The sequence below is a fragment of the Cavenderia fasciculata genome (assembly GCF_000203815.1).
Source record: "Cavenderia fasciculata unplaced genomic scaffold Scf_EUAJFUG02HR96I-5, whole genome shotgun sequence".
Taxonomy (NCBI): Eukaryota; Evosea; class Eumycetozoa; order Acytosteliales; family Cavenderiaceae; genus Cavenderia; species Cavenderia fasciculata.
In genome coordinates this window covers 1738737-1759846 of record NW_004457624.1, presented here as the reverse complement: position 1 = coordinate 1759846, position 21110 = coordinate 1738737, and the positions used below count along the sequence as shown (strand labels likewise).

At 31.1% G+C, this 21110-nt stretch overlaps 8 protein-coding genes across 8 annotated transcripts; 7 read left to right on the top strand and 1 right to left on the bottom strand.

The window, feature by feature from the left end:
* Positions 1–157: 157 nt before the first annotated feature.
* Positions 158–2805, bottom strand: DFA_11690 (uncharacterized protein; the record flags this gene model as incomplete). Its single annotated transcript, XM_004350586.1, has 3 exons — positions 158–1931; positions 2017–2095; positions 2163–2805. 3 exons carry the CDS (start codon positions 2803–2805, stop codon positions 158–160), a joined length of 2496 nt encoding a protein of 831 aa, XP_004350637.1.
* A 351-nt stretch (positions 2806–3156) lies between these two features.
* Positions 3157–5758, top strand: DFA_11689 (uncharacterized protein; the record flags this gene model as incomplete). The annotated part of the gene is made up of 2 exons (XM_004350585.1): positions 3157–3644; positions 3715–5758. The coding sequence occupies 2 exons, from the start codon at positions 3157–3159 to the stop codon at positions 5756–5758; spliced, it is 2532 nt and encodes an 843-aa protein (XP_004350636.1).
* A 150-nt stretch (positions 5759–5908) lies between these two features.
* On the top strand, positions 5909–8984 carry DFA_11688 (Putative ubiquitin-conjugating enzyme E2; the record flags this gene model as incomplete). The annotated part of the gene is made up of 7 exons (XM_004350584.1): positions 5909–5935; positions 6012–6704; positions 6779–6979; positions 7044–7152; positions 7232–8088; positions 8159–8438; positions 8512–8984. The coding sequence occupies 7 exons, from the start codon at positions 5909–5911 to the stop codon at positions 8982–8984; spliced, it is 2640 nt and encodes an 879-aa protein (XP_004350635.1).
* Positions 8985–9067: 83 nt separating this feature from the next.
* On the top strand, positions 9068–11099 carry xpnpep1 (peptidase M24 family protein; the record flags this gene model as incomplete). Its single annotated transcript, XM_004350583.1, has 2 exons — positions 9068–9827; positions 9901–11099. The coding sequence occupies 2 exons, from the start codon at positions 9068–9070 to the stop codon at positions 11097–11099; spliced, it is 1959 nt and encodes a 652-aa protein (XP_004350634.1).
* Positions 11100–11204: 105 nt separating this feature from the next.
* On the top strand, positions 11205–14412 carry DFA_11686 (uncharacterized protein; the record flags this gene model as incomplete). Its single annotated transcript, XM_004350582.1, has 4 exons — positions 11205–11212; positions 11627–11665; positions 11694–13970; positions 14037–14412. 4 exons carry the CDS (start codon positions 11205–11207, stop codon positions 14410–14412), a joined length of 2700 nt encoding a protein of 899 aa, XP_004350633.1.
* A 150-nt stretch (positions 14413–14562) lies between these two features.
* Positions 14563–16164, top strand: apm4 (uncharacterized protein; the record flags this gene model as incomplete). The annotated part of the gene is made up of 5 exons (XM_004350581.1): positions 14563–14620; positions 14693–14775; positions 14862–15176; positions 15240–15790; positions 15858–16164. 5 exons carry the CDS (start codon positions 14563–14565, stop codon positions 16162–16164), a joined length of 1314 nt encoding a protein of 437 aa, XP_004350632.1.
* Positions 16165–16821: 657 nt separating this feature from the next.
* Positions 16822–18912, top strand: DFA_11684 (putative protein serine/threonine kinase; the record flags this gene model as incomplete). The annotated part of the gene is made up of 2 exons (XM_004350580.1): positions 16822–17169; positions 17239–18912. The coding sequence occupies 2 exons, from the start codon at positions 16822–16824 to the stop codon at positions 18910–18912; spliced, it is 2022 nt and encodes a 673-aa protein (XP_004350631.1).
* A 162-nt stretch (positions 18913–19074) lies between these two features.
* DFA_11683 (Putative actin interacting protein) lies at positions 19075–21106 on the top strand (the record flags this gene model as incomplete). The annotated part of the gene is made up of 5 exons (XM_004350579.1): positions 19075–19430; positions 19496–20052; positions 20117–20331; positions 20397–20790; positions 21099–21106. 5 exons carry the CDS (start codon positions 19075–19077, stop codon positions 21104–21106), a joined length of 1530 nt encoding a protein of 509 aa, XP_004350630.1.
* Positions 21107–21110: the final 4 nt, after the last annotated feature.

Genomic DNA, 21110 nt, shown 5'->3' with positions numbered 1-21110 from the left:
AATGGAGAAATTAAACAAGGAAAAGAAGAAGAAAAGGTTAAATCAAAATACAAAGATCAAGGAATAGATATTGTCGATTATAATAGACATCTTCATTTATTAAAGCGACAAAGGTTTGGTGGAAGACAATAAATCTTTTAGGATTCTTTTTTTTTATTTATTCAAAGAATGATTTCTTTGGTTTCCTTGATGTGGTGGTAGTAGTTGAAGCAGTGGCAGTTGTAGTAGTAGAAGAAGGAGTTGGTTCTTCATCCTTTTTAATACCAAATAATGAAAAGATATTGAATCCTCCAACTGGACGTTCAATTTCATCAGCCAATGTTGTGGTGGTTGGTTTTTCCTCTTGTTGTTCTTGTTCGACTACTGCTGGTTTCTTGGCAAATAATGATTTCCAAGATGACATGACTTTGATGGCTGCAAGTGGATTTTCAATTTCCTTTTTCTTTTCTTCTTTTGGTGCAGCTGTTTCTTCTTTTTGTTGTGGTTCTTGTTCTTGTTGTTGATGTTGTTTATGTAGTTTGTGTTCTTGTCTTTGTTGTTTTTGTCTTAATTGTTTGGGTGTCAATCCAGCGTCATCATCATTATTGGCTTCATCTTCATTGATTTCATATTCACTACTGAAATCTGGTTGTTTTGGTCTTGCTGGTTGGGCAGGTTGTGCAGGTTGAGCTGGTTGAATAATACTATTATCCTTTTTAGAACGAAGGACAACAAATGATTGACTCTTTGTACAATTTGGATCATATCTTTGGATTTTAACCCATGGTCTTGCAACTGGTACAACTTGTTGTTGTTGTTGTTGATAATTATTATTTCTATTATTGGATCTATTATTCTTTTGACCATATGGTTGTTGTTGTTCTTGTTGTTGATCATATCCATTATTATCATAATTATTATTATTAAATCTATCATTCTTTTTACCAAATCTATTATTATTGTTGTTGTTGTTATCATATCCGTTATTATTATCATTTGAATATTGATCATTACCATATCCATTATTGTTATTGTTATCATATCCGTTGTAATTATTATCATATCCATTATTATTACTTTCATCTCCATATCCGTTATTATTATTGTTATCATAATTTTCATAATTATTTTGATATTTATCATTTCTTCTATTATTTTTCTTATTATCATATCCATTATTATCATAACCATTATAACCATTATAACCATTGTTATTATTATCATATCCATTATAATCATCTTCATAATATTGTTGTAGATCTTGTTGTTTTACTTTAGGATTACCATCTTCATCATCACTAAATGTTACAAGATCCTCTTCCTTGTGAGTAATGTATATATTAGCCTTTGAAGCCTTTTGCATTTCAATTCTTCTCTTTTTAAAGGCTTCTTGTCTCTTTCTTTCACCTTCCTCACTAGTCATCTTTTTGATTTCAAAATCTTCTCCTCCTGCTCCTTCTTCTTCTTCTTGACCATTATTATAATATTGATCTTCTCCTTGTCCATATTGATCTTGATAATATCCGTTATTATAATAACTATTGTCTTGACCATTATTATAATATTGATCTTGTTCATTATAATCATAGTCACCATCTTGTTGATCATCAAATGAAACAGCCTTGTTTGATGTATAGTTGTTGGTTTCGTCTTCATCCTCCAATAAAGCGTCGAGGACTGATGTTTTCTTTCTTTGGAGTTGTTTCTTGTCGTCAAAGTAGAATTTACCTGGAGCAATTGGATTGTCACGATAGTATTCTTGAGCCATTCTCTTGATCTTGTCCAAATAGGAATGGAGGATTTTGTTTGTTACTCTTCTCTTGCTTTGCATCATAGCAGCATCTTCATTTCTTCTCTTGATAAAATCCTCTTCCTCTATTCTCATTCTTTCCTCTTCCAATTCCTTTTCCTTTAATTCATCTTGTGCAATTTCTTCATGTATTTTCTTTAATCTAAACAATAATAGAAAAGAAATAAAATATAAGTGTTATGAACAAACAAATTATATCTCTTATTTCCAAAGTATAGTTTACTTACTTGTCTTGATAATTCTCTCTTGCTTTTTGAATTGTAATCATTGATCCTTTCCATTTTGTTTGATTTAAATCATTAAATACTAAAGAAGTGAGGGTTAGAGAGAGATATTGATCAACAACTTGTTACTTTTTAATATTTCTACAAACTTTTTAATAAAGAAGGTTTATCAACAAAATAAACGGTTGAATAGGCAAAACCTTTGTAATGACCTTTGATGGCATCATGTACAAATTCAAGGTTACGAACCTCGCAATCTTTAACCGATGATTTAAATAACGAATCTAAATCATTTTGACTGACAGTAAGAGATAATCCTCCGAGGAATAATCTAACATCCGCTGGGAATATGATTTCAGGTACAACCTTTTTCTTTTTAACTACTTGTTCTTCTTCTTCTTCTTCTCCTTCTTCTCCTTCTACTTGTTGTTCTTCTTCTTCACCTTCATCTTGATACTTTCTTTTCTTTGGAGCGTTGGGATCGTATCGTTCATATTGTTGTTTTTCTCTTTCCTCTTGTCTATCTTGTTCCTTTTTCTTTTGTCTTTTACTCTTTGCTTTATCTTCATACAAGTCATCATCGATATCATTATTTTCATCGTCATCTTCTTCTTCTTGTCCTGCTGCTGGTACTTGTTGTTGTTGTTGTTGTCTTTCTTGTCTTCTTTGTCTACTATTGCTTGGTTGAGCGACTAGATATGAATCTTGAACATTCTGTTTTTGTGATTGTCCTTGTGCTTGAGCCTCTGTCAAGAGGTCAGACATCATATCAAACATATCATAGTCTGCCATGTTGGTTGAATACTTTTTAATTATCTATCCTAAAAAGATATAGATAGATAAATAGATAGATAGATACTACAATACAACAATAATTTGATCACAAAAAAGGAAGCGAGTCGTTTTCTTCCAAGTTTGTCGTCTTTTTCAACAAATAAAAAAATTACTCCACAACATCAAAAAAGTATGTCTATTTTATTCATTATATGTATTTATTTATTTATTTAAATCAAGTATAATAATAAAAGTGAATGAGTATTGATGAATGTTTATTCCAAGTACTTTCTCTTTCTTTCTTTTTAATTTTTTTTAATTTTATTTTTTATATTTAACAAAGTGAGAGTACGTATTAAATTTTGAACAATGTCATGTTTTCATTCAGTTTTGAAGAGAAGAATGAATAATCATTATATAATAGAAGTAATTAAAAATAAATATCTATTTGGGTTAATATTAAAACATATAAAGTTATTAAGAGATAGAGTTGATTGGACAAGAATAGTATTTTGTCAAGATAATAGTAATGGTGGTGAAATACTACAAGATATTGGATATACAAATTACTTTGTAGAACCTACATTTACAGTACATCCAAGAATACAAAAGTATAGTCGTATAAACTCTGTGGAGTGGATGGCTCGTAATGGGTACTTTGGATTGTTGGATGACAAGTTGAAACGTCAACCACACAGATTGTTGTTCAATGTACAAGCATTCAAGTTGATTGCTAGTAGAGGTGGTAGGTCAACAACACCTGATGCACTTGATTTGTTTCAAAGATCGGTCGCATTGAATAACAAGGATTTGTTGGAATGTAATATTGGCTGCTGCATCTGCAAGTGTCGACAATGGTATCTATGAATGGTTGACTACAACGGTTGCAAGCGTGGTATTAAACGATACCAACTTTACAAATACTAGGTTGTATTGGAGAATAGAAAAGATTACGATACTAGAGAGTCATCTAACCGATGATCCAAGGGTTATTGCAAACATGTCTGTGGAAGCTTTGGTTTGGGTATTGGATCATATGCATACGAATCAAATTGGTGTATCATTTATCAGTAGTGTAGTGACTACACATCGACGTGATTTGTATGGTGTGTTATTGGATGATCGTCGCATTACCATTCCTTTGGTACCACGTATAACTAAATTGTTGGCTTTGAATGGTTGGGGTAGAGAGTTTCAACTTTTAACGACCAATGTCGAAAGTTACCATTCGTCGCAGGAACTATTGACATTGGCATTCAAGTCGAATGATGTTGTCTTTTCACAATACATGTTTAGTCGACTACCTCCTTTCCACCGGTTTGAAAAGTACAACTTTTACGATCTCTTTTATATGTCGTCGGGCACTGATGCCAAGACCATGTACGGTCTGTTTCAAAACCACTTTTTAAACATCAACATTTACATTGCACCAACTGGATTCATCGCCTGGCTCTGTGAAGTCTACAATGCCAACCTATTCAACAACCATCTTTTCAATCAAAAGACACCAACTATTTTCAATGTCATCAATTCAATACTTTCTTTTATTGGTTTCTACTATAAAGACAATCAACCAGAAAGACATGATCAAGTAATATCAAGATTTAATGAAATATTGGAATTAAATTTAAATTATTTAAAATTATCCTCCTCTTCTTCTTCTTCTTGTAAAGACTCCATGGAATTATATTTAAATAGAATATTATTATATGAATCTGCAAGATTGATGGATGTGGATGTACAAATCATTACAGATAATTCACTATATTTCCTTGATCGACCAATGTTGTACGACTCGATCAATCAACATAAAGGAGGTTTCCAACGATTCAACGACGAGACAAATGCACTCTTGCAAGTAGAGTATAGTATCATTATCAATGATAGTGAACGGTTTATCAACAACCTTTCGCTGATCCCATTCTCTAGTCGTCTCATTTCATCGTTGGTTGTTTTTGCCATTGGTCACAATCGATTAGAGTTGGTCAAGATCCTATGCAACTATCAAATACCAGAGGTTCTATCAAACCACAAGGAATCGGTAGATGTTGGCAGTCTGTCAATGCTGCAGTTACTCTATCACAGTGCGTTTAGATGTTTGATTGATTTTGACTGTATCTTTAGAAAGTGTACCATCGATTTATTTACATTCCTCTTGGATATAGGTCATCAAGAAATGGACAGGGCAGTCGCATACGCCCTCAAAGACACCGAGTCACCCGACCGCACCGATATCGTTCACTATTACATTGCCAACGCTAAAAAGCCTGATAACAGTGGACAGCGATTGTTTTCAAGTATCAGTACTACCACCAAGTTGCAAGACCATCAACTACCACTATACTATATGCAAAATGGTAGAATAGATTATTTCAACGAGATTACAGACAGAAATACACCACTATCAAACGAGATTTATTTCATGATTGGGTATAGAGGAGATATTGCACTCTTTGATTATATTCTCAAATCACGTAAAGACTATTTCAACATGCACAACCACAAGGTCTATTTTATTAATAGTGTGGTCAAGGCATGTTATATTTACGGACAACGTATGTTGTTGGCACACATTGAAAGTAGTTCAGTTGGAGCTGGACACTTTTACCCTTTGCTGTGGATCACCAACAACCAGATGGACTTTTTCGAACATTATTTTAATCGATCTAGGATCACCATGATTGAAAAGAAAGAAATCCTAGAATATGCCATTCAACACAACAAGGTTCATTTGGCTGATAGTATATGGAAAAAGGGACTTTCAAGTGTCGGTGCCACAACCATTTCCAAAGAATCGGTCATTGTTGCCATCAATCGTGGTCATACCCAAATCTTGGAATTCCTCTATTCCATTCGTCAAATGGTTGAAATTAGATATCTATGGAATATGAAAACTGTTAAATCAAGTCCAAGAATGAAATCTTTTTTAACCTATATTAAAGAAAAAGAATTAAATAAAATTAATAAATAAATAAAAAATAGAAAATAGCTAATTTTTGGGGAACTTGAAAAACTGCAGAATTCATTAAAATCCGAGAAAACACGACAAAAATAGTAGTGCCGTATTAATTTAATAAATTAATAGATAAAGAGTAAGAAGAGATAAAGAGAGATAAAAGATATGAATACAAATGAAATAGTAGAAAAAGTATGTTTAAAGATTGAAGATATGATCTTGATCCCCCCCCTCCTTCTAACTTACCTTCTTCTTCTGTTTTTTTTAGAATATATTTAAAGAAGATGTTGTATCATTTTTAGATGTAATTAATAATAGAATAGAATATGGTGTTGTATTTAGAGTTGCATGGGATTTGGATGATATAACAGATGAAGATGAAAGTGATAGTGAAGAGGAAGAAGAAGAAGAAGATGACAGTGATGAAGAAGATACAAATGAGGAGGAGGAAGAAGATAGTGAAGATAAAGAATATAACAAAAAGAAACAAAGTGTAATGGAGGAAATGAAAAGATCAGGGTATACATACTTTGATGAGGATAATGAATTTGATCACTTGGATGTAGATGAAGAGATTTTAAGAGAAAAGTGTAAACATCATCATTTCAAATCAGATACTGGTGTATTGGTTCATTTGATTCGTGCACCAGTCTATACAGAGATGGAATACGAACAATTGACATTGGTAGATAGAACATTGTATTTGGCAGATTTTGTACAACGTATTCAACAACCACAACCAACTGGTATACCCAATTCGAATCACCAACTCGGTAAAGTATTATCAACAAGAAAACAATACTCTGTCTATCCATTTTCATTCCTCGCTCAAAATCAAAATATTCACCTTGGTCAAGACCCTTCTCAAATGCTTCATTTGGATCATGTCGACCAACTTACTCCATTCTCAAATTCATTGGTTATGAATAAATCAAAAACTGTTATTGGTAGAGTTATTGGTGTAAGTAAAAAAAAAACAAATAACAAATAATAATAATTAAGAATTATAACCCTATATTTTTTTTTTTCTTTTAGTATCAACAAGATTTAGTTGTTAGAAATTTAGCAAATAATAGAGGATCAATTATTCCTGCGTCAGAAGTTGATTATATATTTATTGATCCTGTTTTTGATTCTAATCCTTGTCCAGGTAAAACAATTACCTTTGGTAAAGATAGATTTGTCATTTTAACAGTTGTTCCAACTAAATTGGAAGTTAATTGGTATTATTATCTTGTATGTTATAAAAAAAAAACAAAAATATATTTTACTTTAATATTTATTTATTTTATTTATTTAGGATGAAAATGCTGATCCACCTCCATCATCTATAAAATCAAATCAAGTTATAGTATTTAGTGATGATTATCAATTTTCAGTAATTGGTGAAAATGTTTTATTTGTAAATAGTATGTTTAGAAAGAGTAACAAATATTAAAAAGTACTGGTTATTTTGATTCTTACCTTTTATTTTTTATTTTCTTTCAGGTAATGGAATTAAAGAAGGAGCAATGGTATTTTTAACAAAAACATGGTGTACTATATCATGGCAAGATGGTACGATTACAGAAGAGTTGTCAACCAATTTTGTTGTAGTTGATAGTTTGGCAACCGATTATTTCCCAGGAGATGTTGTTGAACCTGCTGAAGTGGATGAAAAGACAAAATGGGGTGTCATCAATAGTTACAATCCAACAACTCGTACCTGTTCAATCTTGTGGAATATTCCAGGACGAGAAGATTGCGCCGAGGAAAAAGATGTATCAGTATACTCTATCGAATATTTGGTAGACTATAATTTCGATGAATCTGATTTTGTTTTCAAGAATGATTCAGCACTCATTGAAAAGGAAGCAGATATCGTTGGACAAGTAGTTGGAAGAGATAAATGTAGACTTTTAATCAATTGGAATAATGGCTGTCAAGAAAAGGTTCTTCCATATACTCTTTGTCTTATTGAAGATGATGATAGTGATAATGAAGAAGAACAAAATGATGACGATCAAGATGATTTTGATATAGAAAATGAAGAAGAAGATGACGATCAAGATGATGATGATGATGATGATGAAGGTGAATGGGAAATTAATAGTGATAGCGATAATGATCAAAATCAACAAAAAGAAGAAAAGAGTGGTGGTGGAGGAGGAGGAGGTTTAATTAGTAATTTTATTCATTCTTTAAAAAGTTTACTTGTTGGTGATGATCATCAACAAGAACAACCAAAACAACAAGAGAAAAAAGAAAAAGAAGAAGAAGAAGAAAAACAAGGGGATTTAGATGATAATGGTATTCAAAAATTCCAATTATTAACATCAATTGAAAATCATGCTTATTATTCAGAGGTATGTATAAATATAACATTTATCAATATCAATATTTATTAACTTTTTTTTTCTTTTATTTTTTTTTTAGAAAATGACAATAACAACAAAATTATTAAAAACAATTAATCAAGAATTTAAATTATTAGAGACATCATTACCAAAAGGTGTTTATGTTAGAGGGTTTAGTGAAAAGATGAATTTACTTCAAGCACTTATCATCGGACCAGAAGATACAGTTTATGAAAATGGTATCTTTATCTTTGATATCTTTTTACCAAATAATTATCCCTATGCTCCACCAAAAGTTTTTTATCATAGTGTTACTTATAAATTACATCCAAATCTTTATGTAAATGGAAATGTTTGTTGTATGTATCTTAAAGATAATTATATTTATTTATTAATTTATTAATTTATTAATTTAATTTTATTTATTTTTAGTGAGTTTATTAGGAACATGGCATGGTAATAAAAATGAACAATGGCAACCAGGATTTTCAAATTTATTACAAGTATTGATAAGTATTCAAGGATTGATTTTAGGATACAAGGAACCATACTTTTTGGAAGCAGGATATGAATCGCAACTTGGAACGATTATTGGAAAGAGAAATTCATCACTCTATAATGAAGAAGTGTATCTTTTAACATTGGAAACTTTAATGTTTTATAATAACAACAAACCAACTGTATTTGAATCGATCATTACCAATCATATCAATGACAAGATCAAAGATGTCCTCACTCGACTCGACCAACTTCTCGATCAATCCAACACCGAAATATTTAAAATTACACTTCCACCATCTGAAGGTTTCCTTAAACCTCTTTTAAAATTAAAATCTAAAATTCAATCAATTGAAAAGTTAAAAGAAGAAGAAGAAGTAAAAGTAAATGAAAATGAAAATGAATAAATTTATAATATAATAATATTTTTTTTTTAAACTGGTGATATTTTTGAAGGAGAAAATTTAATAAAATTTTTATGTGTTTTATCATGTTCACCAGAAGCATATTAAAATTTACTTCTTCTTCTTCTTATTCTTCTTCTTCTTATTCTTCATTTTGTTCATCTAAATATTTCTTTAATTATTCAACTACAAGTAGTAATAAGAATTTCTTAAAGATGACATTACCAAGCGTAACAATTAATGAAAAGGTAGAGAGATTGAGAGAGTTGATGAAGAAACAGTCATTGGCAGCATATGTAGTACCATCAGAAGATGCACATCAAAGTGAATACATTACAGTTAGAGACAAACGTAGAGAGTATATTAGTGGATTCTCTGGTAGTGCAGGCACAGCAGTCATTACAACATCTGAATGTTTGTTGTGGACCGATGGTAGATACTGGTTGCAAGCAGCTCAACAACTAGAACCAAACTGGCTTGTCATGAAGGATCGTGTTCAGGGAGAACCAACCATTGAAGAATGGCTCGCCAAACGTCTCACTCCTGGTAGTGGAAAGGTTGGTATTGACAGCAAGCTCATCTCCAAATCCTATGCTGAACGTTTTGAAAAGGTATTGGAGAAATCAAAACATCAAGTAGACCTAAATGAAAGTAATCTAATCGATCAAGTACGTGAATCATTTTCATCGGTTGAACCAATCCCATCGTATCCAACCGATCCTGTATTCCATCTTGCCATTGAATATACTGGTCAATCATATCAAGATAAATTATCAACTCTAAGATCTCAACTTGATCAAGAAAAGGCTGATTATATTGTTATTAGTGCTTTAGATGAAATTGCTTGTAAGTAATATATGATAAATATAATTAATATTATATAGATATCAATATTAATCTTCCTTTGTTTCTTTTTTAGGGTTATATAATTTAAGAGGATCAGATATATCATTTAATCCAGTATTTATATCATATGCAATTATTGGAAAGGATAGTTCTGAATTATTTATTCTTGAATCAAAGATTCCAGAAAATGTAAAGAATCAATTACCAGGGGTACAAATCAAACCATATGACTCGATCTTTTCGACACTGTCACAATACAATCAAGAAAAGAAAAAGATTTGGTTGGATCCAAGATCAAGTTTGGCATTGTTTAGATCGGTTGACAAGAGTCAATTGATTGAAAAGTCAAATCCAGTACAATTGGCCAAAGCCATCAAGAATCAAGTAGAGATTGAGGGATTCCGTAAATGTCATGTACGTGATGCATCGGCACTTGTTCAATTCTTGGCATGGTTGGAGGAAGAGATTGTCGTCAAGAATAATACAGAATTGACAGAATACTCGGTTGCCGAAGTACTTGAAGAGTATAGAAGTCGACAAAAAGACTTTATCAGTCTTTCGTTTGACTCTATTTCATCGATTGAGAGTAATGGTGCCATCATCCATTACAAGCCTGAAAAGGAGACTTGTAAAAAGATTACAAAGGCAATGTACTTGATCGACTCTGGTGGTCAGTACCGTGACGGTACCACCGATGTCACTCGTACCACTCACTATGGTCAACCAACTCAACACGAAAAAGACTGTTACACGCGTGTTCTCAAAGGTCACATTCAACTTTCGATCATCAAATTCCCACAACGTATTAGTGGTCGTGACATTGACTGTATTGCTCGTATGTCTTTGTGGCAAGTCGGTCTCGACTATGCCCACGGTACCGGTCACGGTGTCGGCTCGTTCCTCAACGTTCATGAGGGTCCACAAGGCATCTCGTACCGTTCCATCCCCAACCCAACTCTCTTCCAACAAGGTATGACCATTACCAACGAACCTGGCTACTATGAAGCCGGTGCCTTTGGCATTCGTATTGAAAATATCATGGTCACACAACCAACTGAAACCAAATTCAACAATGGTGCTTATCTCGGTTTTGAAAGTGTCACTGTCGTCCCCTATGAACGTGATCTCATCAACTTGGATCTTCTCACCACCAAAGAAATCACATTCATCAATCAATATCATCAACAAGTACTTCAAAAGATTTTACCTACCCTTGATCCAAACGATCATCGTACTATCAATTATTTAAAGAAAAAAACTATTCCCCTCTAAATAAATAATAAATATAAATAATAAATAATAAATATAAATATAAATAATAAATATATATATATATATTTGTGGATTGTATTATGCTGAAAGTGATCCAGAGAGAGAATGATTTAGTTTAAATTTTTTCTTTGAATTTCAAGTTTTTGAGGTATGTTTGTTGTTGAGTGTTGATGATCCAAATCTCTTGCGAACTTTCTTTCTATGTTTTGTTTTTGTTTTTTTTTTTAATAAATTTTTTGAATCTTTGCAAGCCTAACCTTTGTCTAGGCGTCATCAAGTTTAATATTTAATATTTATATTTATTTATTTATTATTTTTGAAAGAGAGAGAGAGAGAGAGAGAGAATCTAAAAGAAGAAGAAAAGAGAGAATATTAGATTCTCTTTACACACACACACACACACACACACGCAACACACTCACACAACTAGAGAGAATCAAATCTCCATTTACAGTCAGTCAGACTCTACTCTTTTCTTCTCTTTCTCAAAGGTTAGGTTGCTTCTGCTAAAGGTTTCTACTATATAGTAGAAGAGAGGATAGTCATGATGAACCTATTCGTCAATAGTAAGGTAGGATCTTATTATAATAATAGCAATGGTGGTGGTAGCAGTGGTAGCAATCATAGTAACAATGGAACACCTACCACTGCAACAACTCCAACCATCGGAATCAATGTAAAGGAATTGGCAAAACAATCAGAGTTGGGAAAGACGTTGGCATTGGATATGAACCAATTCGAACAATCATTGTTGGACAAGGAAATTAGAGCATCTCTATTCCCATTGTTTCACAGTGTACTTAGGTCTCCTCCATCAACTATGATTTCTTTAATACCTCATAATCCAAACTCTTGTGTTTTAAGTATTGGTAATAATAACGGCGGTACAACTAATACTTCTACAACTACTACATCATCATCAACACCAACAACACCATTATCATCAATTGCAACAATGACACCTTCACCATTTACACTTCAATCTTCACTTTTAATGAATGGTAATAGTAATCATACAACAACAACTACTAAAAAAGAAAATAATCATCATCATCATCATCATAATGATCAACCAACCAATTCCTCTTCATCTACTTCATCTACTTTATCATCTTTATCAAATCAACAAACAAAAGGATATCTTTATTTATTTGATAAGAATGCAAAAGATTATTATTTAAATGATGGGATTAAATGGGTAAAGACAAAATCAAATGTTCGTATGATTGTAATCACCGACGATAGAGCGTATAAATTAAAAACACACAAGAGGGATACTGGAGAGCACGTGATGCGTCGTCAAACCTACAATGGTATTTGCAACAACCAGATTGTTTGGAAAAAGTTTGAATACAAATTGGTTCGTAAAGAGGGCAAAGACGGTGGAAACGAAAAACTATTCATTCAAGATTTTCCAATGTTGGTACATTATCTAACTCGTCCAACTGAAGAAAATGATAATGATCATCTAACCTCTACTACTACTACTACAAACAATATTGTAAATAATCAAAATAATCAAAATAATCAACATTTATTAGAAACTTCAACATTTAATCAACATTTACTTCAAACTACAACAACAACAATTCAACAACCGCCAGAAGAACAAATTATTCATGTAAACAATGAAAAGAAAAGAGAGTTGTCATTTTTATTACCATCTCTTACATCAAGTTCAATATTGAATTTATTCAAGAAAAAGAAAAAGGATGATCCCAATTCAACATCACCATCAGTGTCTTTACAAAATAGTAGTAATGGTATTACCAATATGGAACTATTAAATCAAACATTGAATCAACAAAATTATATTTCACAACAAGATTATTCTCATCATTCAGCTACTGCTGGTTTATTATCATCCCTGACTGGTAATAATAGTGGTGGTGGAGGAGGAGTTTCAAATAGTGATCTATCAAGTGATTTGGATGATAATTATTTCCTAGATTTTACTGATCATTGGTCAAACAATGATTCTACCATTATCAATGTTCATGGTCAATTGGATCAATCTGCAATTAATCAATTATTTAATCAAAGTAGTAGTAATTCACCATTACATAATAATAATAATAATAATAGTAATAGTAATAATAATAGTAATTCTACTACTACAACTACGCTTGATACACCAACAACATCATCACATCTTGGACATCGTCATCCATTTTCAAGTAATATTAATAATTTAGCTTTGGATTTTGAAAATACCACCTCTTCTACTACTACTACAACTACAACTACAACAACAACTAAAAATGAATCATCACCACCACCATCATCATCATTACAAGCAAACGCAACATTGGAATCAAAAAAGAATGAATTATCATCAAATGATTTTAATTTACTTGGTTCTTCACCCAATTCATCAACACCCCCTATTGGTTCTACCAATCAATCTGTTTTATTACCAAACAACAATAATAATCCAAATAGTCCAAATATATCATCATATAGTCCAGATACATCACCATCATTGGAACAAACAAAGATTATTTGTTTGGTGAATGGATTTACATGTTTTTCGAAAAATGCCAAAGTATCACCATTGTATTATTCGTTTTGGGCAGTATTTGAAGGTGGCATTGAAATTTTAGCTCTTGCTATTGCCCCTGGTGTATTGGAATTTCATTCACCTATTTGGGGTGAAGCAGCCATTACTCATTTCCATATCGTATGTAAACAAAATGGCTCCAAAAATATAATAGAACAAACCTCTTCTGTCATATTTTCATTTACACCAAGTGATCATCGTGGTAAATTAAAAATTGCTTTCGATCGTTGTAAACTTTCTCAAACACTTCAAATCATTCCAAAATTTCGTCATTCTGTTAAACATTTAGATTTATCAAATAATGCTTTAACGTAAGAAAAAGAAGAAACAAAAAAAAAAAGAAAAAGAAATGTCTCTAACTTTTTTGTTATTTTTAGGAATATTGATTTTATTTCAGGATTTTATAGATTAGAATCATTAGTATTATCATCAAATCAATTAACAGAACATGCAATATTCCCAGTGTTGCCAGAACTTCAAAACTTGGATCTTTCAAACAATCTTATAAACTTTCCAAGAGTTGGATTGTTTATCGATAGATTGTTACAATCGATTCCCTACCTACAAGTACTCAATCTATCAGACAATGAAGAATATCCATGTCCATTCAAAGCGCCACATCACCACTACAACTATCGTATCTATGTCATCAGTAGATTCCCTCAACTCACCAAATTGGATCTTCAAGCTGTATCTGAAGAAGAAAGAAAACATGCTCATATAGTTGAAGAAGAAATTGATAATTCTTATTAAATAAATTAATAAATAACAATATCAAATCATATAAAAATATCTTTTAAAAAAATTTAATTTTCGTTTGCACTCTAGAGTGTTTTAGATGATGTCATGTGTTTCATTGTCATTCATTGATTAGATAGATAGATAGATAGAGAGAAATATAGAATGTTTAGTCAATTATTTATATTAAATTATAAAGGTGATACTATTATCTTTAAAGAATGTATGTTATTCAGATAATTAGTAGTTCTTTTAGTATAAAACTAATCAATCATCATTTCATATCTCTCTGCAGATAGACATGATTTAAATAGAAATACACCTGATTTATTCTTTAGACATTTATTATCTTTAAAATCAGATGTTGAACCTTGTTTTGTATGTTGCCCTATCACTCGCTCTAACTTTTTTGTAGAGAAACCTGATCTTTTCTCTCTAACTATTTATTTCTCTCTCTTTTTAAGAACTTGGAAGGAATTAATTATATTTATATTAAAAAAAGAGAAATGTATTTTGTATTTACTACAATGTCTTTGGTATCACCATCTTTGGCATTTGAACTATTGAATAGAATATCAAAGATTATTCAAGATTATACTGCATCATTGACTGAAGAAGCCATTAGATTCAACTTTACACTCATCTATGAACTATTGGATGAGATTATGGACTTTGGTCATCCACAAAGTACTTCAACAGAAACTCTCAAAGCATTTGTTTTTACTCCTCCTCATACTATTCAATTAAATCAACAAGATTCAATTATTGATAATTTAATTGTAAAGTAAAAGATATATACTTGTTAGAGTTATGATTCTAATCGTTATTCCTTTTTCTATTAGAATACAGCAACAAAAAAGACGGTACCACAAAAAACAGCTATAAGACCAATTCATCAACCATCACAAATTGAAACACAAGCAGATTCAAATGAAATATATGTTGATCTTTGGGAACATATAACAATATTGCTTGCATCGAATGGAAATGTGATTAGAAATGAAATAAGTGGTAGTATTGTAATGAAAAGTTATTTAAAAGGAAATCCTGTTGTATCGATGGGATTTAATCAAGTTTTAAAGATTGGATCACATCATCGAGCGGCTGGACATACAGGTGTTATAGTGGATGATTGTAATTTCCATGAATGTGCTCCTGAAGGCATCAAAGATGAAACCAATGTAATGACCTTTAAACCTCCTCAAGGTGAATTTACTCTATTCAAATATCGTATCTCTCAAAGTACCTATCTACCATTTATGGTAAATACACATATCGAAACACCATCAAAAAGTAAAATGGATATCGTCATTCGTTTACGTTCAAACTTTTCAGCTCATGTACATTCAAATACTATTATTATTACAATTCCTTTACCAAAATCAACTCTTTCGTATGTAAAGGAAAAAGAAAGAAAGAGAAATATCAAATATAAAATATTTATTTACCTATCTTTTTAGATGTCAATCAACTACAACATCAGCATTAAATGCAGAATATAAAGGAAATGAAAAAATATTACAATGGACAATTAAAAGAATGAATGGAAGTGCTGAACATGTACTAAGGGCATCATTGACGGTTGATTCATCGTCATCAGAGATTTCCAATCGAAAAGAAACCGGCCCGATCAGTCTTGATTTTGACATTCCCAATTTTAATTGTTCAAATATCCAAATCAAAGCAATGACTATTCAAGGTCGTGTCCCCCCAATTAGATGGGTTCGTTATATTACAGAAACTAAAAGTTATGTTTGTAGAACTTAAAAAAGATATAATAAACCATCTATAGATGGGTCGATCCCAAACCCAAAAAAACCTCAATCTGAGATATGGATATGAAATCTCAGATTGTGGTGGTAGAATGACGGCATGGCATCGTTTTGTTCAGAATTTTATTTTTTTAAAATTTTCACAAGGGCTCAGCCCCTTTGTATTTCATTCCTTGAATCGGTTACTAAACACAATGTGTCGTTTTATTGTTGTTATTTTTTTCATCAAACAAACAAACAACGGTGATCGTTAAACCCTTACCTCTTTATCGATCAAGGATCATCATTTGCCGTCATCCACATCAATCAAATTACACAGACACACACACACACACATTAAATATATACCTCTTATTTTTAATTTCATTTTTAAAGTAGAACGTTGTTGCTCCAGTTATAAACACTCTCTCAGTCAAAACAACACCTCCTACTCTTACCCCCTTCTTATTTATATCTTCCCTCCTCCATTTGATCTAAAAAAAACACATAAAAGGAAAGAGAGAGAGAAAGAATATCAACAACACATTTAATCAATATTACATCCCCTCCACATTTAATATTACATTTTCATTTTTGTTTATATATAGATAGAATTGTACAATTCTAAATAATAATATTTAATAATATTTAAAATTTATTTATTTACTACGATATGGTTACAAGAAAATTAGTTAATAGGTTAGATAAAAGTGAATTGGAACAATTATCATTAGATGATGATAATAATATAGCAGCACCAGGTAGAGATGAATCTTCATCATCATCTCATGCACCATCTCCATCTAATCTACCACCATTGAATGGTATGAGAGGTGAAAAAGCAAGAGAATCAATGACTGTTGCAAAACAACTTATTGGTCCCTATGCAATTGGTGAAATGTTGGGCAAAGGTGGCTTTGCATGTGTATTCAAAGGTCTCAATAGTTTGACTGGTGATTTTGTTGCCATTAAAAGATTTGAAAAGTCTAAAATATCAAAAGATCAATTATCAAGTGTTATGGTAAGTAAAAAAAGAAGAAGAAACAATCTCTACATGATATTTAATTTATTTATTTATTTTATGTTTCAGACTGAATTAGAATTATTACAAAGATTAAATCATGATAATGTAGTTAAAGTACTTGGTAAAGATGAAAATGATAGTTATATTTATTTATTTTTGGAATTTATGGAGAATGGATCATTGGCTAGTATATTGGATCATTTTGGAACATTTCCAGAGGCATTGATCAGTACCTATATTGAACAGGTATTGAGAGGTTTGGTTTACTTGCACAGTGAAAATATTATTCATCGTGATATCAAAGCTGCCAATATACTGATCAATAAGATTGGTGATGCAAAGTTGGCCGATTTCAACGTTGCAGCTGAATTGGGTGAAATGGCTGACAAAAGATACAGTGTAGTTGGAACACCCTATTGGATGGCACCCGAAGTGATTGACATTTCAGGACATTGTACAGTATCTGATATTTGGTCGGTTGGATGTACGATTATCGAATTACTGACTGGTTCACCACCCTATTTCAACCATAATCCAATGGCTGCCATGTTTCGTATCGTTCAAGATGAACGTCCACCCTTTCCCAAAAATATATCAGCTCAATTGGCATCATTTCTAACACGTTGTTTTGTTAAATCGGTAGATGAACGTGCCGATGCCAAAGAACTATTGAATCATGAATGGATTGTTAATTGTAGAATAGCTCAACATCAACAAAGATCGTTGTCTCATACCAATAGTAGTAATAATTTCCGAAGTTCAAATATTATAGATAATCTTTCAAAACAATTACATCAATTTAATATTGAAAAGGATAATCATCCTATTTTGTCGTCTGATGATATCGGATCATTGTCAGCATCATCATCATCATCTAGTATATTTAATGAACTAGACGATAAGACTGGGACAGTGGTAGTATCGAATAAACAACAATTTCAACAACAAATGCAACAAATGCAACAACAACAAGACCAACAAGAATTGATTAAAAAGTTAACAAGTGAAAAAGAGGAAATGAAAAAAAGAATACAAGAGTTGGAAAAAACAACGACCGAGCAAGCAGACCGACTAGAAGAAGGTGAAAAGAAATACAAAGAAATCCTACTATCATCAATGCACTATATCAACATTGTAGATAGTACCATCAATATTAGTCCATCAACTGGTTCAATCAAACTACAAAACATCTCTGAAGAAGTGACACATTTAAGAAATATTATGAGAGATCAAATCGAAACTGAATACTTTTATGTATTCCCAGAGATACCTAGATTCCTCGAACGAAGATTAACTCGAGATACTCTCATTCACCTACCAAAAAAATCACAAGAGATACAAAAGAAAAGAGAAAAGGAAGAAAAGAAAAAGTTGGAAAAATTAGAAAAAGAAAAAGAAAAGGAAAAAGAAAAAATTAAAAAGGAAAAGGAAAAGAAAAGAGATACAATGTCATCAAGTGACCTAAGTGGTTTTGTTAATAGTAATGGTAATAATGGTGGAAATATTACACCACCACTTGTAATTGAAAATGGTAGTAAACCTTTTAAAAAGGATGCAAAAAGAACTCCAAGTAAAAGTCAATTAATAACAGCTGAAATTGCTTCTGCAATTAATAATCAAACTTTTAAATTAAATAGTGTAAATAATCAAAAAGATAATCAAAATCAAAATAATAGTAATAATGGTAGTTTAAATAATTCTCCACCTTTAATATCATTAAAAAAAAATAATCAAATATAATAATAATAATAATAATTACTAACCAAACCGATAATAATAGAAAGATTTAATAAAGTAAAATATATTTTAATCTAAAAAAAAAAAAAAACAAAAGATCCCAATGATCCCTACACCCGAATGAAATTATAATGACGTTCATTTTTTTATATCTATATTGTAACAATGATGATATCAAGAATATTACAAAAGAATAGTATTAATAGATTAACTATTAATACTATAAACTCTATTAAACAATCATCATCATCATCATATCATACTACTAGTAAAGATGAAGTTGTATCAATGTCAAATATTAAAAGAAATGATGAATTTTCAACATTAACAAATCAAGACATTAAACATTTTAAAGATATACTTGGAGGAGATGATAGTAGTAGAATGATTACAGACAAGGATGAATTGGAAGGTTTCAATCAAGATTGGATGAAAAAGTATAAAGGAAACAGTTCACTTGTACTTAAACCAAAAACTACTGATCAAGTATCAAAAATTTTAAGTTATTGTAATCAAAAAAAGTATGTAACAAAAAGAGATCAAATCTCTCTCTTTATACTTTTATTTATTTATTTTTTTTTATTAGATTAGCAATTGTACCACAAGGAGGAAATACAGGATTAGTAGGTGGAAGTGTACCATTATTTGATGAGATTATATTATCATTGACCAATATGAATCAAATTGAATCATTTGATGATGTAACAGGAGTGGTAACATGTCAATCTGGATGTGTATTGGAAACGTTGGAATCTTATTTAAATGCAAAGGGATTTACAGTACCATTGGATCTTGGAGCAAAGGGTAGTTGTCATATTGGTGGAAATGCAGCCACCAATGCAGGTGGTATTAGATTACTTCGTTATGGATCAATGCATTCCAATGTATTGGGTATAGAAGCTGTTTTGGCTGATGGTACCATTATGGATTGTAATAGTACCCTTAGAAAGGATAATACTGGTTATGATCTAAAACATCTTTTCATTGGTTCAGAAGGTACCCTAGGGGTTATTACAAAAATATCAATCATCACTCCTCCAAAACCAACTAGTGTCAATGTTGCCCTACTTGCTTGTAATGATTTTAATCAAATTAAACAAATTCTTATTAAAGCTAAAAAACAACTTGGTGATATTCTTTCTGGTAAAACAAAAAAGAAAAAGAAAAAGAAAAAGATAAATATTATTAATTTATTTATTTTATTTAGCATTTGAATTTATGGATAGACCATGTATAGATTATGTATTGGATCATCAATCAACAGCAAAAGAACCATTTGATAAGAAATCACCATTTTATGTATTGATTGAAACTTCTGGTTTTCATGAACAACATGACGCTGAAAAGTTGAATGCATTTTTAGAAAATATAATGTCTGAAGATTTGGTTTTAGATGGTTCTTTGGCTACTGATACGAAAAATGTAATTAACATTATAAATTGATCAATTTATTTATTTATTTAATTATTTTTGTTTTTTTTTTATAGATTTCACAATTTTGGAAATTAAGAGAAACAATAACAGAATCTTTGGGAAAAGCAGGAGCAGTTTATAAATATGATTTATCATTACCAATTGATACATTTTATTCAATTGTTGAGGTAATGAGAGAGAAATTAAAAGACAAGGCAGTAGTAACTGGATTTGGACATGTTGGTGATGGTAATCTGCATTTAAATATATCGACACCCAAACAAAAATATAGTAAAGAATTTTTATCAAATATTGAACCATTTGTATATGAATATACAAGTCAACAAAAGGGTAGTATCTCTGCCGAACATGGTATTGGATATATGAAGACTGGTCAATTACATTTCTCCAAATCACCTGCTTCCATTCAACTTATGAAATTAATTAAAAACTCAATGGATCCAAATGGTATTTTAAATCCTTACAAGGTCCTACCAACAAATTAATTAAATAAAAAAAAAAGGATAGGAAAAGGTTTTTTATTATTATATAAATGGTTTCCAAACTTCAAGAACTTGAAGATGAACTTGATCGATTACGACGATGAACCGACAGAAGAATAAATTAGTTCATCGAGGCGAAGCTGTCTTTTGATAGACAGATACACGTGGAAGTGTTAGAGTCAAGAGTCTCCCCAATCGTAGATAATGAAAAGAGAAAAAAGAAATCTCAAAAGTCAAGTTGAAAAAGGGTAAAGCAAGTATTAAATAAAATAGTTTTATAAATTT